The following is a 17,540-nucleotide window of genomic DNA, read 5'->3' as shown; positions in this document are numbered from 1 at the left end:
TGATAAACCTGCTGAAAGGCGCTCCTGTAAATTTTCCAGCGCCAAACCAATTGGGCAGAGGATTGGATCAGTGTGGTGCCGTGTGGGGGAAGAGATAGCCAGCGAGCGTCTCCTCGACTAATTGCATCACAACATACCCATACTCCCTAAGCCCCATGATAGTTGAATAATTTGACACTGTGGGGCCGTTAATATGAGTTGAGTATGCTCCAGAACCTCGATACCTCAGTGTGAAGGTCTGGGAAGAATGGCAGATGTCTCCTGGGTTTAAGCCTCACACGATTGTGAGAAAGCGTTAATCTAACTTGCACATTCTCACTCTTGTTTTCTCATCCGGCCATTATAAACTTTGTCTACAGCTTGGGTAACCACCTCGGGTAGCTCTTCAAAGGCATGAGACTGCTGTGTTGACTTATGAGGGGTACCTGGGCATCCATGCCGCCACCCAGCTACTCAGAACCAGAGGTGGTCGACGGTAGGTTTTAGTCTGGATCGGAAGTAATCGCCAAGCAAGCTTCTGAAACCAGGATGAGGTCTTCTGAGTCTGGTGATGGAGCAAGAGAAAAGGCAGAGCTTGTCTCAAGCTCCTTAGCCAGCTCCACCTATGACCCCCGTGATCGATGCACTGACTTGGCAGCAGCAGGACCCAAACCACTGGGTGTAGACACCTGGCTCTTTTCGCAATCGATGGGAGCCAGGCATCTGCACCCCGTGTTTTGGGTCCTGCGTCTGCCAAGGTGGTGTGTTTGTGCGCACCATGATTCAAAGAAACACAACTTCGTGGCACACTAATCACCATAATGGTGACTTCAAATTAAACAAATATTAGTGCTAATATTAATTCTCAATGAGAACTTTTGTACAAAATAAAGGTAAACTGGTTAGTAATAAGTGAAGCTGGTAATGCTGTTTTTGGAGTTGATTAATCCTCTTCTGCTGAGATCTTGAGATCTAATGTCTTTTATCTTCAGTTGATTTCATCTAAGGCTGTGGCTGGAAGCCAGCTGTAGTTGTTGTGTTTCTGCTCGTCTGTTTTTTTCTGTTCTCTTTTTTCCTTCAGTGATTCTGCTTGTTAACAGGCTTGTTGACCGCCCAAGTGCCATCATTTCATGTGGTATGTGTGGGCCAGATCTGAGAGAACACAATGTTGCTATCTGGGAGGCCAATAATTAACAAGTAAAACTAAAACAGCCATGGTACAAATTGTATTCCTTTTGTGGCTGTGTACCCTAAAGGAATAGTTCATCCAAAAATGAAAATCATTTATTTGGCCTCATGTAGCCCAATGATAAACCCATATGACTTGTGTAGGACACAAAAGGAGATGTTTTGAAGAATCTTTACACTGCTCTTTTCCATACAACCCTTCCATACAACAACAGTTCACAGTGTTCAGGAGCTGTCATACTCCAAAATTAACCAAAGTTTGAACCAAAAAACAAAATACAAGTATTAAAACAATCCATACAACAACAGCACTATATAGGTCACCTTAAACCATATGATAGCATTGTGTGAGGAAAAGACATGTAACTAAATTGAAAATATTTACTGAAAATCTTGTCCGCCATTTGTGCATACTGATGCAGCAATGCAGTGATAACAAAGGCCCTTTTTTTTTTTCTTTTTTTTTTTTAAAGTAGAAAGGTTTCATACAAAGGGTCAATACAAATTTTCATTTTCAGTCTTATAAGCAGGAATTATTTCAATATTTGGTATTTCAAGATTAAAATAAAAATGTCAGATGAGCATTGTGCCTTGACAAGACAAATTTTGGTAACAATAAGCCACACCTGCACACAACCTGATCCCAAAACAGCCCTACCATTCCGATATGCTTTATGAATCAGACTCTCTTTCATCCCAAATTACCATTTTCATTTTTAAATCTTTTCATAACGTGTCCCCTAAGCTTTCATTGGAACAAATGAGTGCTGTTAAAATGAATTCATACAATGATTGCTGAATTATCCTTACGATTGTATACAATTAATTATCTAAATTACTTTTTTTGAAATACATTTTCTCCTGTGTCTCTTTCTATCTTAAACACAAAAATTCTTATAAAATACACAATAATAGCAGAATAGCAGAAATAAATGGTGTAGAATGTTCTCTCGTTCAATTCCGGTTGGTTTAAGAGCGTGGGAGTTTTGTTTATTCATCATATATCTGTTGTGCACAGGTCCAGGAAGAAAGAGTGCAGTGATTAAAGATTTCAGCAATTCACTGACCTGTCTGTCTTTTGTTCTTCCTCTCTCACACAATCCATCATATTATTCTGTTAACTTACTTACCATTTACTCTATATTTCATCTACTCTTATGTTCAGATCATTCACTGGCGGTGTCCTGCTTCTCAGGCACCATACAGAGGTAGGAAGGCATCAAGGCATGTCCAAATTCAATGTTTGCATAACATTACGTCTACTAAGGTGCCTTCATCATGCCTCCACAAATGCAAAACATGCTTGTTAACACTTGTTTTTTTTTTTTTTTTTTTTTTGGGAAACACTTTAGAATACTGTTCCATCATTAATAAACAACTACACAGGAACAAATGAGCAAGATCATATTAAAATTCTACTACTAATAACTAACAAGAAACTCAGTTATTTGTTATACAGGTGCATCTCAATAAATTAGAATGTCGTGGAAAAGTTCATTTATTTCAGTAATTCAACTCAAGCGGCCTTCAGGTCATCTGCATTGTTGGGTCTGGTGTCTCTCATCTTCCTCTTGACAATACCCCATAGATTCTCTATGGGGTTCAGGTCAGGCGAGTTTGCTGGCCAATCAAGCACAGTAACACCATGGTCATTGAACCAGCTTTTGGTACCTTTGGCAGTGTAGGTAGGTGCCACATCCTGCTGGAAAATGAAATCAGCATCTTCATAAAGCTTGTCAGCAGAAGGAAGCATGAAGTGCTCTAAAATTTCCTGGTAGATGGCTGCGTTGACTGTGGACTTCAGAAAACACAGTGGACCAACACCAGCAGATGACATGGCAGCCCAAATCATCACTGACTGTGGAAACTTCACACTGGACTTCAAGCAACATGGTTTCTGTGCCTCGCCACTCTTCCTCCAGACTCTGGGACCTTGATTTCCAAATGAAATGCAAAATTTACTTTCATCTGAAAAGAGGACTTTGGACCACTGAGCAACAGTTCTTTTTCTCCTTAGCCCAGGTAAGACACTTCTGACGTTGTCTTTGGTTCAAAAGTGGCTTGGTACGTGGAATGTGACAGTTGTAGCCCATTTCCTGAAGACGTCTGTGTGTGGTGGCTCTTGATGCACTGACTCCAGCTTCAGTCCACTCCTTTTAAAGTTCTTAAATTGGCTTCGCCTGACAATCTTCTCAAGCCTGCGGTCATTCCCTTCACGTGTACACCTTTTCCTACCACACTTTTTCCTTCCAGTCAACTTTCCATGAATATGCTTTGGCACAGCCAGCCAGCTCTTTCAGCAATGACCCTCTGTGGCTTACCCTCATTGTAGAGGGTCTTGATGATCATCTTCTGGACAACTGTCAAGTCAGCAGACTTCCCCATGACTGCTGTTGGGATTACTGACCTAAACCCAGTATTTATACCCTGAGAATGGTAATTTAATAGAACTTGAAATTAAATATTCTAATAATTTGAGATACTGATTTTTTGATTTTGATGAGCAGCAAGCTGTAATAATCAAAATGAAAACAAAAAAGTCTGGAAATATTTTACTTTATGTCTAATAAATCTAGAATATATTTAAGTTTTATTTTTTGAACTAAATTACAGAAAAAAAAAAACACTTTTTTCATGATATTCTAATTTATTGAGATGCACCTGTATACTGTCATATCGCCCATCCCTAATATTTGCTCTATGTTATTTAGACATTACAGACTGATAATGAAAAATATGACTTTCTGAAAGGCTCTGATCATTAAATGGTGCCCTGGAAGCTGATCTAAAATCCTAAGGATAGTTTCCTTAGAAGGTACTTTCATACAAAAAAAAACACCTTAGGTGAGTTAACAACACACCATAGTCCGTATCTCTCTCCTTTCCTGTGTGTCAAATGTGAGAGGTGAATCACTTGCACAGGATATCTGGTGCAGTGCACCACATAAATCAGTCCCTCTTACAGTGTCAGTATGAAGATCTGGGGAAATGTAGCCAATGGCAACTAATTCCCACTGTAATCAATAGAAAGCTATTTTTACACAGAGTCAGAATCCACATTAAATACAGGGACACAGATGAATTAACAACAGTATAACTCATAGTACATGGACAGACTGTGTGGCTTTTTTAACTGCTTAAAGAGACCAATTTTCATGCTCAAAATAGGTAAGCTGTATTTCAAATAAAACACGTCAGCATGTTTACAATTGCTCAGAATACTACAGTTAATTTCACTAAAGATCTGGGACACGACTGCATGAGTGCAGTCTTGATAATGTCACATCTAATCTTCATGCTTAGATGCTTTATAGAACCATATATATTTTTTTACAGTAAAGAAATACAAAATGGTCAACATTGATTCCATTCTCCATTCCCAATTGCAATCCAAACCAAAACTGTGTGCTTCTGTTTCCATAGTGATGAACTTGCATCATGATTCAGGTCACCTTAAGATTCTTCTTTCATTAAAAAAAAAAAAAAAACAGGGGCCTGATGTATAAACGTTGCATACACACAAACAAGGCACTGAAATGTGCGTACTCAATTTTCCACGTACATATTGGGATTTATAAAAAATAAACTTAGCGTAAATATGTGCGCACCATACGGGAGCTCTAGACCATGCGTACGCACTCTTTTACTGGAGTGAGCGAAGTAATGAAGTAAACAGAATGATTTTAAACTCCGTTTTCCATTTGAACATTTCACTTTCCACATTTAGATTAAAAATGTGCCACTCTCCTTAATGGCATGCTGTGTTTAAATGTTTTAACTACAGCAAGGATTGCTTGGTGCACGATAATTCCACATTAAATTGTGTTCTAAATAGCAGAACTCATTTAGAACTCAATAGCAGACAGAAAATATTTTTGCGGTAATAATGATCAATGAAGCGCATTTCGTCTAAGCAGATAGCTTAGCAACATAATGGCATAATAACAGACACTGAAGGAATCGCTTGTTGATCTTCCGACGAGTAGCTACTGTACTGTACAACCTCTGCTGAACGCAGTTGTGCTGTTGGTGTCGTGCACAGACAGACAGTAGCCTAAAGATAACACCTTTTGTGGTCTTCCCAGTATTATGAAAAATACCTTTGTATTTGAATGATAGCTTTTGAAGGAAACGGTAAGATATGCATGTTTTATTTTTAAAATGTTTTGCCAGTGAAGCGCTGAGTCAGACAAGTATTTACAATGCAAAAATAAGGTCTATCCGTTTCCATTAAAAATATATAAACATCCTAAAATATATGTTTACCTTATAGGCAAAATTGCATACATTTTATTTGTTTAAAACAAATAAAAATACTATTTGGCCTGTGGAGAAGAATAACTCTTCAATGAAAACTTTCTCTTAACAGTATTTTATACAATTTAGATTTATTTATTTTTTTTCTAAAACAAGACAAGGATAGTGAATGATTATTAGCAATGTAATGTGACAGCATTTATTGTCATATTTTCCTAATGTCTTGTACCATTAAACACGGTGTCACGTGAATGGGAATATGCATGGAAATGATATGCAGATGACGTAATGCATAGTAAAACTAGGCGTTGTAAGCTCAATATATGGTTATTTCGGGAAGGAGACGGGGCGGAGATTCATGTACGAACAATCTTACATGATTCTGTGCAGGTTCTGGCATACACATGGTTTTATAAGTCTGAAAACTTTTGTGCGTACGGAATATCTGGCTTTTATGCATATGCACACTTTTAGGATGCAATCTACGGAAAGTTTTATACATGAGGCCCCAGAGCTTTTTTTTTTTGCTTTTTTTTTTACCTTGTTAATTTTCAAAAAATAAATAAATAAATAAAATAAAATCAATCAATCAATCAGTCACACGTGGCCTAACAACTAAAAAAGACTTGTAGCAGCAACTAACAAGAAGCATATCACAACCCACCCATAACTCCACCTAATAACAACCAAGCAAGGCCTTACAATATCATATGTAACTGTCCAATATACATTTATGCATTTGGCAGATGCATTTATCCAAAAAAGCCACAGCCTGTTGCTGACTCCATGCTCTGCCAGCTGTTTTGGAAACCTTTCCATTTGATTTTGCTAATGCTTTATACAGCTTTTCACGAAGAACACTCACATCATAGCCACTGTTACGGATCCCCTTTCTGGGTCTCTCTCTCATGACCAGAAGATCCATCTCTGTTCCTCCAGGACTTGGACTGTTTAGAGACTGTCTGCTGCGATGTGTGGGGTGACTCACCTGAGAGGGTCTGAAACCAACACACACAGTTTAGAACAATAGCATAACATTATGCAAGGACATGGATGTGTACACAATAAATGTAAATAAGACCTCCGTATGTATGTATGTATGTATGAGTTTGTCATGTCCACTGAAATAGATATTTATGTATGGCATTACAGCTCATTTATTAATGTGCACTCTGGAATGAGGATGTCCCTTCCCCTGTTACCAGTGGCAGCCATCTTGGTTCATAGCTGTTATGTAACAAGAGGCTATTTGCTATTTAAAAATTGTCCATGCAAGAATTATAATCCAGTACCAGTAAGGCCATGAATGTGTTAAGGAAGTCAATGTATAAAAAAAAAAAAAATAAACTTTTTGGCTAAATAATGCTGCTTCTACTCTGATGGATTTACAATGAAATGATTTATAACAAAAAAATTAAACACTTAGAGTGAAGAGATTTATAAGATCTTCACAGTAAGAACAACTTCATATCGAAGTTGAAGAAATACTTTAATAAGCACAAAGATTGAGTTGCTGTGTAGGCAACTTCATCAGATTTCATCATTCTGTGTCCTGCATCAGAGCAATGAGCCATTCAGACAGCAGATCACAGTAAAGCAGAGGTTACCACTTTCACACAGAAAACACATCCAAAATAACATGCTTAACTTGTGAGGGGTCATTGGAGATGTAAAAGTTTCAATAAATGTCATCAGCAGTTTTAAAAATACATAAAGTGCCCTAAATCCCCCAATGAAATGCTCAGAGAGAGCCTTAAATCATCAGTGTCCAAATAATACAATTACTAGGTTGACTTTTTAAAAGAAATGAATAGTTTTTTTTTTTTTTTTTTAACCTTCTGCACAGCATTTAACTAAAACACTTCTAGTGCCTTTTTAGAGTATTTACAATACTCAAACCTTTAACCCTTAAATGCATACCTCGGGTCTTTATCGACCTAGGACGTCATTCACTATCCTTCTCCTCATTCATTTTTTAAAGTTAGACATCAACCTTCTTAGTATTCTTCAATCAATTCATTATAAACATTTGTATAGGGTCGCTAATGACCCGAGGTGTGTATCAGTGTACTTTTTTTTTTTTTTTTCTGCACAACAATAATTTAATCTTTGATGATGGAATAGGTGCAATTCTCCTTTATTCCACAAGGTGGCAATGTCTGACACACAATGATGAAGTGACATTTCATTCAGACAGAAAACGAAGAATAGGCAAAACATGAAATGGCTCAGCGATTTACTGCAGAGCAAGTACTAATGCAATCAAATATGAGTGTCACTGTCACTGGATGGATCTGTTGAAGCTGTTAGCGATCAAAATATTGATTTTGAAAATGTTGAAAATGATATAGTTGAATGGGCTCATTCACGATCTCAAACATAAAACTAGCCTATTATTTGCTGAATGTACTGGGAAATGAGCTCTGACGAGGACGGTGATGATGGCATAAAACATCTGCTCAAACTGAGCCCTTCCAAGCTCCAAAAGGTAACAAAATATGAATTATTTTATTCTTCTGTAATTGTTACTCTAATATCAGGGGAGTTTTATATTATCGCGACAGGTAGAGATCCATCAGTGTTAGATACAGATCCGGGTCGCTAAAGACCCGAATATGTAAGAATGATTGGCGAAACATTCATGCATTTAAGGGTTAAAGCTGGACTAAAGACCTTTGGACTCTCTATAGCCATATGTGGTTGAAACATAAAATGGTACTGCTCTTTTGTGCATGTGAAAAAAAAGTCATCTGACCAACTTCATCACTGTTACCAACTAAGTAGCTAAAGCCTGCTCAAAAAGTCACTAAATGTTGCTACTGTTTGCATTCTGCCTAGTGTCAGCTATGGAGGGCATGTTAAATCTAAGGGCTTTATGCTAGAGAAAATGGTCTGATGAAATCGAAATTTTGTACTTATATAATCACCATCAGCTAAATCAGCTCTCTGCAGCCACGGATAAGAGTTGCCTCTGCCAGCAACAACCTATGGGGACCACCGCCCCAGTTACCCACTAGTCTATCACACAGAGAAATGAAAAGACCTAGAGGATCGCTTACTCTTTATTTGTCAAGGCACCTCTTCTGCTGCTGTTAACACTCTCACTTTCTGTACTCTGGCTGCAAGTAGTGGGTAAGCTGACATTCCTCTGAAGTCAATCTATAGGCAAGCCCTGAATCATACCCTTCCTGTCACTTCCTGTCATTATGCCTAATGCATTTCTAGTCATAGTTTACTAGTAGATGTCACCTTATCTAGTGAAACTACATTTTTTTGTCCAAGCCCTGCTTGACTATCATAGCGTTAGATGAACCCTCTGGGCTCCAGCATATGGGGAATTACAACTCAACCTCCAAGTCAGAGCACTAAACAAGGGAATCATCTAACTACTCATTACACCAGTGATCTCAAACTGCCGGCCCGCAGGCCATTTACGGCTGTACGTAAAAATGATAGAGACACTGCAGTTTACATTTTTTTAAGTATGGCAAAAAATATTTTAGTAATGAAATTTGAAGTAAATGAGAAATAATGCAAAGGAAAGTAAATTTTCAGAAATGTTGTGCTTTCTTGTGCTTCAGTGTTAAAATGGCCCTCCTATGAGGTGTCAATCACAGCAACGGCCCCCAGCCAATTTGAGTTTGAGACCCCTGCATTACACACACATCAACCCAACTCATCTTGGGTTTTCCATAGCTTTCTCAACACAACTAATTCATAATTATTAGAAAACGGTTAGTTCCTGTCCTTGATTCTGATTGGTCAATAGCTGTGTTTTATTCACGATAAAACACGGCTATGACCGCTTCACCCAGCGGTTCTGTGTATCACTACACAACACCCTTAGCAACCACTCTTAGCAACGTAAACTGTTTGTTCTCAATTGATATTGTTCATTGAATCTTACTGCATTATGTAGAAGAGTATTGCGAGAAAGAGATGGAGTAAGCGAGTTTATTACCTGCATTCAGATTTAGCATTTTCCTTCAGGTCAGTCCTATGTTTGTAATAAAAAATCTGTTTAAATGTCTGATGTATTATCTTGTCCTTTTAACAGTTAAGGGGTTTTCCCGTGACTGACAACGCTAGTCAAAGCATTTGTCAGTTGCGTCTTGTTCCGTGTTCACAACAATACAGTATTTTCAATGTAAAAGTTTTCGCTACTGACTGACACATTTATAAAGACAGTCTTGTCTACAATGTAACTTCTGTTGCTGTTCACGGTCAGGGACTATTTTTTCTGCCGGAAGAAAGGCTTTTAGTGAAATGAAAGTTGCATTGATACATATTTTTGGCTTTAATATTTGTATTGTGTGGTAACCTGTTTTATAAAAGCAATAAGGTACTCGAGGCTAGTGCTGTATCGTCATGGCTGAAGGGCGTTGTTAGGCACGATACAGCACTAGCACTAGAATCTTGTACCTTATTGCTTACATAAAAGATTGCACCATTGACCACCTACTCGGGACTATGGCATCGTGGCTTCACAATAGGGATTTATTCAACCTTCCACTTCTCTCACATTTCTGACTAAAGAGTTCCCTGTTACTCCTGTCATGTATGCTTTATCCAAAGTAAATAATTATTTAGCAAAAACAGGGTAAACTTTAAAGTTACTTACACAATGTGTATCTGATATGAATAAAACGAGTCGTCTAATTATAATGGAAAGAATTATTTCCACTTCTATAGACATCAGTATGTATTTTACAAACTAAATGTATTGTTTTGTTAGTACTTATGTGTATTGAAATGTCTGAAACCTAAAATAAACATTATGTGGTTGAAAACACTGCATATTTGTGATATGAAAAGCGCTGAGCGCGTCCAGCTCTGGTTCGGCGCCAGCCAAAGCACGCAAGCACATTTGAATTTGGCAGTTGATCACATGATGCGCTGAATGTTCTAATCGCACCGGTGTAATTGTACGTTCCAGGGACCAGCCAAGACTGATCTCACTGGTGTGATCGTACGCATCAAAGGGTTAAAGGTTTTGAATGAGTTTGAGTTTTTAAACAACATGGTGGTTTAATGTGGAAATTGACACCCATTCTGTCATTTTCCTTGATATAAAGGTCTTATTGGAATCTGGAATGTTGACTAGTCAATATTCTAAGCCCACTGATAAGAAGCACTCATCCAACTTATTTGAATAGAGGGCCAGCCTATACTCAATTTCTTTGTTTAAAGTGTATTTGCAGTGTAGAATCTGATTGTGAACAACAAGTAGTGAAAATGTATAAGTGATTTATCCTCAGGGGTTATCAGAACAAGTGGACGGATTTTGCTTTGGAGAAAGTACGAAATGCATCCTACAGACCGTTCAAACAAAATATGTTAAACAATTTGTTACATGTGCTTTTACTAATGTTATCTGTTTGTTGTCTTGTCTGTGCGAAAAACAATATGTGGGCAAGACAAATAGTCAAATTACAAACACATTATTGAACACATGAATGGAATCAGAAGACCAGAAATACAGAGACTTCTACAAAGAGAATGTAAATGGAATTTTTTACCATAGAAGTTTATATTGTAGCGATTTTGGATTAGCCTCACACAAGGGCACCACAAATGTAGTTATTTATGGTCTTAAATATTAATATTCATATTTTATATTAATATTAATATTGAGTCAGATGATTCCTTCCAATATTTCAGGGCACCAGCAAGGAATCTCACCTTGACAATAAAGAACAATCATGGAAGATTGTTGACTGAATTAGAATTTTATAAATTGGAGGAAGTTTATCATATGACCAATCTGAAGGATTTAGTAAGATTCAGGCGAGCTTGTAGAGCCTCTGATTATCAACACAAGTATGACACAGTTTGCAATAAAAATGAATTTATTAACAAAAAGATATACAAGGGTAAAATATCACACTCACTAAATACTATGAAGGAAAATGACTAAACTACTAAGGAAAATGACTAAACTACTAAGAAAATTGAACCAATAATCAAACAGAAACTACAAACTACTACACAAATGGACATTAACAAAAATGAGTACCAAGTAGATGAGCAACGGATTGGATGAAGCAATGAATGGGTAATTAGCAGTCTATGGGGGAGTCAGTTGTGGTCTTTCTGGATGCTGGTGTGAAATAGTAAATAAGCATTTACTATGAATACAGAAAACGTGTCTGATGTATCTATCTGTATACTCTGACCCTGGATAAACAGTCTCTACACAAATAGCAATCTTATATAGCAACAACCTAATGCCAAGGCCTTTGGGAAAAGGTTTGGTTAGCTTATATTTACGTTTCGGGTGATCAGTCCAGCAATGGGAAACGTCTTCCACTGGTATCCTTCTGTTTGCAGTGGGAGAGACTGGATTGCTTTCCAACAGTTGCAGAGCTGCACTGAGTGCTGGGATCTTTGTGTAATCCAGAGAACTGTAGGTCAGATGGTGGTCGATCCGCAGGATCTTCTGTAGGTTGGAGGTACTTGAGTAATGCAGGTCAGGAGCCAAAGTCCTCTGCAGAAGCAGTTGGGCTGCTTGAAGGTCCGTGTGGTGAAAGGTTTACTCACAAGAGTTTAACCTTGGTCGTGCTGTTGTTCTTCCCTCGTCAGGTCACAAACTCAGAACAAGGGTTTGTTCATGTGGGAAAGCTTTTATTTCTTCCTGTTGGGGAGGGGATTACTAATCCCCACCTTTCCTGATGTGGTGATGTGATTGGGTCATAGCATTCCAGGTGACTGCCCATCACGCACACCTTTCATCCTGTGGAACTTGTTGATTGTCCCAAAATACACAGTTACTGTAAATAAAATAATGTCTTTAGGACCTTGGACATGCTTTATTTCTTTATCAAACCTTTCTCAAAGTCATTGTGGCAGTGTTCTGAAGTCCAGACTTGATGTGAATTGGCTGAAGTATCACATTTCTGTCTCAGTGGGTACGATTGCATTGGCTTTTATTCCAGGTGCGATTTCCAATGTGTGCACAGTTTCCTGGATGAGTAAAAAGATGTATAGGATATGTTCTTTACAGTATTCCTGTCCATGTTTGTGGTTTCAAGCCAATATGTTTAGAAATTGTCTTTCTCTTGAGGCCTTTCTTTGTTCTTGCTGTGCTCTAGCCAGAACCGTTTTGGTGGCCCTGAGAGTCCATGGCCATTCACACCTTGGACTCAGGCATGGAGGGCTGAGGTGAACAAAGGCAACTCGTGATGAGATTAGCCTGTGATCAATGGGCCGTTAATGTCATCTTTCCTGCCCTCCACCTTTAGCAGTCCTAATTACAATAGTCCTTTAGCTGTTGTTGAGGGTCCTATCACACTCTTTTGTATTAATCAAAGTGGGACAAAAGGATTCTTGTTTTGACGTGTGAACTTCTGTTGTGAAGCTCTGGTGCCATCATCTCTGCAGTTTACTACAATATTCTCTAGGCATGAATGAATTAATTATTTTTTTCCCTTTTTTTGTGAATGCTTATTTATTGACATTGATATGTATTTTTTTAATAATGTTGATTTATCGATATACATAGATAATATATAAAATTAAAATTTTGTATTTAATCAAGTGGTATTGGAAATTTATTGTGTAATAAAATATTTTACTGACTATTATATCATGAGATCAGTGAATGTATAATGAGAATTTCTATGGTTATGCTTATGGCTAATGTTTATGTGTGTTGTATATTTCTATATGTTCTATAAGTCAGTGTTCAATGTATTATAATGATTACAGCAATGAGCCTGTAAATGAGTGCAGGTGGATGCTTGAAAGCACATGGCACTGATGAAGGCTTGAAACTGAAAACGTTCTGCTGCACAGTGCACTTTTGCATATTAGTCTATTTTTTGGCCTCTGTATAATAAATTGATGTGAGCTTTTTGGCATATATTTTGAAGTGCACGGATCTTCTTTTCTCATTTTTCGATTTTTTTGATGCCCATAACTTGCCCTTCAGCCTGTCCAACTCTTCTGTCACAGTTATGTCCTGTTTAGTTTCATTATCATGGACTTTTAGTTTGTTTTCATTCTCATTATGTGTTCCTTTGTTCAGTTTTCCCACTCCTCATTTGTGTTCATATGTGTCAGCTGTGTTTCATTAATCATCTTCGTTTGCACTCCCCATATAAGTTTGTCTCTCACATTCATTCCCTGTCCGAAAACCGTTATGTTTAGTTGTGTTTACCCTGCCTGTCTGCCCGCTTGGAGTATTATCATTAAACTTGGAGTATTTTTGATCTTTATCTGTCTGTCTTTGTTTTCCTGTCTAAACACACCGTGACAGATGATCGGACCGCCCGAAATGGACGATAGGACCAGAATGATTGTCCTGGCTCAGGAGAGCCATAATCTTTTTTCTTTTGTTAAGGACTTTCTTTATTTGGCCGTCACCAGCTCCCTGGACGACAAGACCCTAAAGACCCTGTTCCGGATCAGGGCAACATTCCACCACCATCTCGACCTCCCAGACACCACTGGACTGAACTGGAGAGAGACTGTCATTCGGTGTCTGGAGAGCTTCACGTCCTGATCTGGAACACAGCCAGACCCAGAGCCCGTATCAACATTCTCAACCGCGGAGTACTCACGTGTGCCCCCGCAGACAGAGAGCTACCACCCGCCACGACGCGTCACCATGTGCCTGAGAAGAGGACAGAGCGGACCCTCGCCCCAGAAGTGCAGCTCCATCGCAAGTCTGACTAGACCATCAACCCAGTGTGACAGAAAAACGGACCAAGATTAAAGATGGATGGAGAGAGACCTTGAGGGAGCTTCCAGAACTACATTAACTGGGTATTATTGCAGTGTGAAGTTACAAATGTAATTTAAATTCATAAAAAAAATAAAAAAAAGTGATTGGGAATGACTGGAGAAGAAAACAGAAATTTTGTGTGCCAAACTGATTATGTCAGATGAAATGGTTACGGAAAGCCACGAAGAGTGTCATCGGAAACAGCCAAATTCATGGACGAATGTGTATCAGGTGCTCTTGTGATTAGTGCATGTTGGACGCCAAACACAGGCAGAAAAGATTAACAAAGTGCTTGTCCTGAAAGACTAACGGTGCGATGAATGTCAAATTGCACAATGTCTCCTCTGAGGAAAGGATTACATGACTGCAAAGAGTTATGAGTGAATGAGGATGACAGAAATCAGACACACATCAGTAATTAGTCAATCAGAGACGCTGCTGGTAGGTTTACAGTGTTTGAACAAGCTTAATGCCAATTTATATTCAGATAAATGCCATCTTGTGTGTTATTTGAACCTTAAGAGACATAATACTATCTTATTTTATGTAAGATAATGTTATATATGGTTCATATGTACTTAAAAGTCTGTTAAAAGTGTGTATACATGTGGTAATGCATAGAATGTCAAATGTTTGATTATAATCAGGTATTTTATTCTATTTTCTTTAAAGGTTATCAACCTAATTTGTACTCGTACAGAAATGGCTAACTACTGTTTCAAGTTACTTATGATTGTTTGCCAGGTCCCAGCAACATGTCACTGCTGTCTTTGATGCTCCCAGCCTGCCTCCCACTGCCACCTCCTCTGCCTGTTCCATGTCGGCCAAGAAAGCCGTTCCTGAATTAACTGCCTGTCCCATTTCGGCCAAGGAGGCCGTGCCTGAAGGTTCTGCCTATCCTGCGTCAATCAAACAGGCCTTTCAGGAATTGTATGCCTGTCCTGTATCGAAGATTCTCTGTTTGTCTGGTATTAGCCAGGAAGGTTGTTTGGTAACCCTCTGCCTGCACTGCCCAATTCTTCAACCCTGTCTTCACTGTCTGCCTGTCGACTCAGCCTTGAATCCTTGCTCCCTCGGCTCCACCTGGGAACGTCGTCCCTATAACTCCACCGCTCTTCCTCGTCTCTCCGGCTGTGCCTTGGTCAGTCATCACTCTGACTTCGCCGTGGACTTATGGGCTTTCGTCGTTGACTCGTCCTTCCACCCCTGTGGCTCCGTTGGGCTCCCCCGTCCAGCTTCACCTCAGTCCTCAGGCGCACCGGCTACACCTCAATCCTCAGGTGCACCGGCTACACTTCAGTCCTCTGATACCCTAGCTTCACCTCGGCCGCTCGTCTCTTCAGCTCCTTGGTCTCCAAAACCTCCTGTGTCATCCGGTTCCTTCTGTTTTTCAGCTACGTCTGGGTCTCAACTTCCACAAGCAAGTCTCCACCATAGCTCCATCCTTCATCTACTCTGTCATGGGCCTGTGTCCTGGTGTTCCTGCTGGGGGTTCCTCCCTGGCTCCTCCCTGGATTTCCCATTGTTTTCTTCACCCTGGCTCCTGTGGTTTTCTGTTGATCCTGATCTGCATCCTCCACCAAAGACCCCTTCCTCCCTCTGTTGAACTGTTTTTGTTGGTTTTAAGGCGTGTAGTCGTGTCTTCTTAATGGGGGTGTGATTTCTTCGTTAGTTGCCTTGGTTACTGATATGAGTTACAAACCTGTATTTAGTTGAGTTGCACATTATCTTGTTTCATTCCTTTGTTCCCCAGTGTGTGTGTGTGTGTGCGTGTGTGTGCGTGTGTGTGTATATAGTCATCTGTTTGTATCCTTGGTTGTCCATTCTCATCATTATATGGAGGTTGTTCTGTTTGTCAAGTGTTCAAAGTTACCTGAGTATTTTATTTTTGTATTTTTGTATTTTTTTTTTTTCATTAAACACCTTAATGCTGCGTTCACACCGAACGCGTCTGGGGCGTCTGATTTACATGTTAAGTCGATGTAAATGCATGTCTAGACATCCTGTGGCGTGAATCAAGCATCTAGCGCGGCGCGAATCGGCCGTTGACGCGCGAATGGCAAATCGAACGTCTGACGCCCTAGACGCCCGAGTTGAAAAATCTGAACTTTGGCGAATATTCACGCCGCGTTAACCAATCAGGGACTCTGCTTTTGGTAGTCACGTGTTTATGACGTGATCAGCGGTGGAGACCAGAACAAAGATGGAGGACAAATTAATTGTCGCTGTGTGTGGCCACCCTGAGCTCTATGATGTGTCATCATATTTTTATTGAGACAGGAATAAAAAGGACCTTGCCTGGAAGAGGATAAGCGAGGAAATCGGACAATCTGGTAAGTTGTAAAACGCTTTGCATGACTTTAGCCGTTGATACTAGCCCCTCCCATGACATGAATTCGCATCTGAACACACTTTGTTTAGACGCGCGAATAGAGCGAATTTGACGATTCGCGTTCGGTGTGAATGCAGCATAATGCTGCAAGTAGATTATTTTTTTATTATCTGCGTTTACCCAGTGTGACACCAATAAGAAACCCTTTTAAAAATGATTTAAACATCAGTCAGTATCTCAAAATATTACAAAAATACTGATTAAGAAAATTATTTTTATGCACTGTGGAAAATGAAAGGGAAGCTAAAGCTAAAACTGTGGGTCACTACCAATATTAGAGAGAATGCCTTCTTGTCATCTGCAAGGGCAACAGAACAAATCACTGGGGTTAGATTTTAAGCTGTGCCAGTGATCCCCGGCAACTGAGGCTTAATCAAATGGAAAGCTTTAAGCAGCAGAAAGAAACTCTTCATTATACAATAAGCAGCAAATTGTGCAAGATTTGACAGAGTGCCAATGGATCCAAAAGGAAATTAAATATTTAAACTGAGACAAAACTCCAAAGTGAGGGTATTTTGGTCAGCTAATGAGACCAGGCAGAGGCTACTGGATATCTGATACAGTCATGTCTGTGATAGTGGCTTTTGTGTCTACTCCTGAACTCCAGGGGAAAGAACAACAGACATTTCTGAGCACACAATGTTTCCATCATCAAGGCTCATGATTGCTAACAGCTAGTCGACAAAGCTCACTGCATATTGATTATACTGGTTCTTTGCCAAATGTTAGAGAAAGCCAGCCACACAGTCCAACTATATTATTTAGTTCAGCCAGATTATTTAGTAAAGCCCACGAATAAGTCATCTTTTTTACATAGCACTTTATACAATACAGATTGTTTCAAAGCAGCTTTACAGTGATGAACAGGAAAATAATGATTAACGATGCAAACAGAATGCAAATGTATAAAGCAGCTCTAAAAAGACAATAGAGTCATTGTTCAGCTGAAGTCTGTTAATTACTATATTAACGTATTTCCTATGACTAATGTATTTATTA

At 39.1% G+C, this 17,540-nt stretch overlaps 1 protein-coding gene across 2 annotated transcripts in view; it reads right to left on the bottom strand.

The window, feature by feature from the left end:
* kiaa1549lb (KIAA1549-like b) overlaps positions 1–17,540 on the bottom strand; it is a 120,322-nt gene that overhangs the window by 20,262 nt on the left and 82,520 nt on the right. For both annotated transcript variants that reach the window (XM_051871010.1, XM_051871009.1), the window contains exon 17: positions 6,290–6,422. In XM_051871010.1, the coding sequence (XP_051726970.1) occupies positions 6,290–6,422 (133 nt within the window). The remainder of the gene's footprint in view (positions 1–6,289; positions 6,423–17,540) is intronic.

The sequence above is a fragment of the Ctenopharyngodon idella genome, chromosome 18 (genome assembly GCF_019924925.1).
Source record: "Ctenopharyngodon idella isolate HZGC_01 chromosome 18, HZGC01, whole genome shotgun sequence".
Taxonomy (NCBI): Eukaryota; Metazoa; Chordata; class Actinopteri; order Cypriniformes; family Xenocyprididae; genus Ctenopharyngodon; species Ctenopharyngodon idella.
Note: the sequence above shows the minus strand (reverse complement) of the source record. Positions and strands in the feature narration are given on the sequence as shown.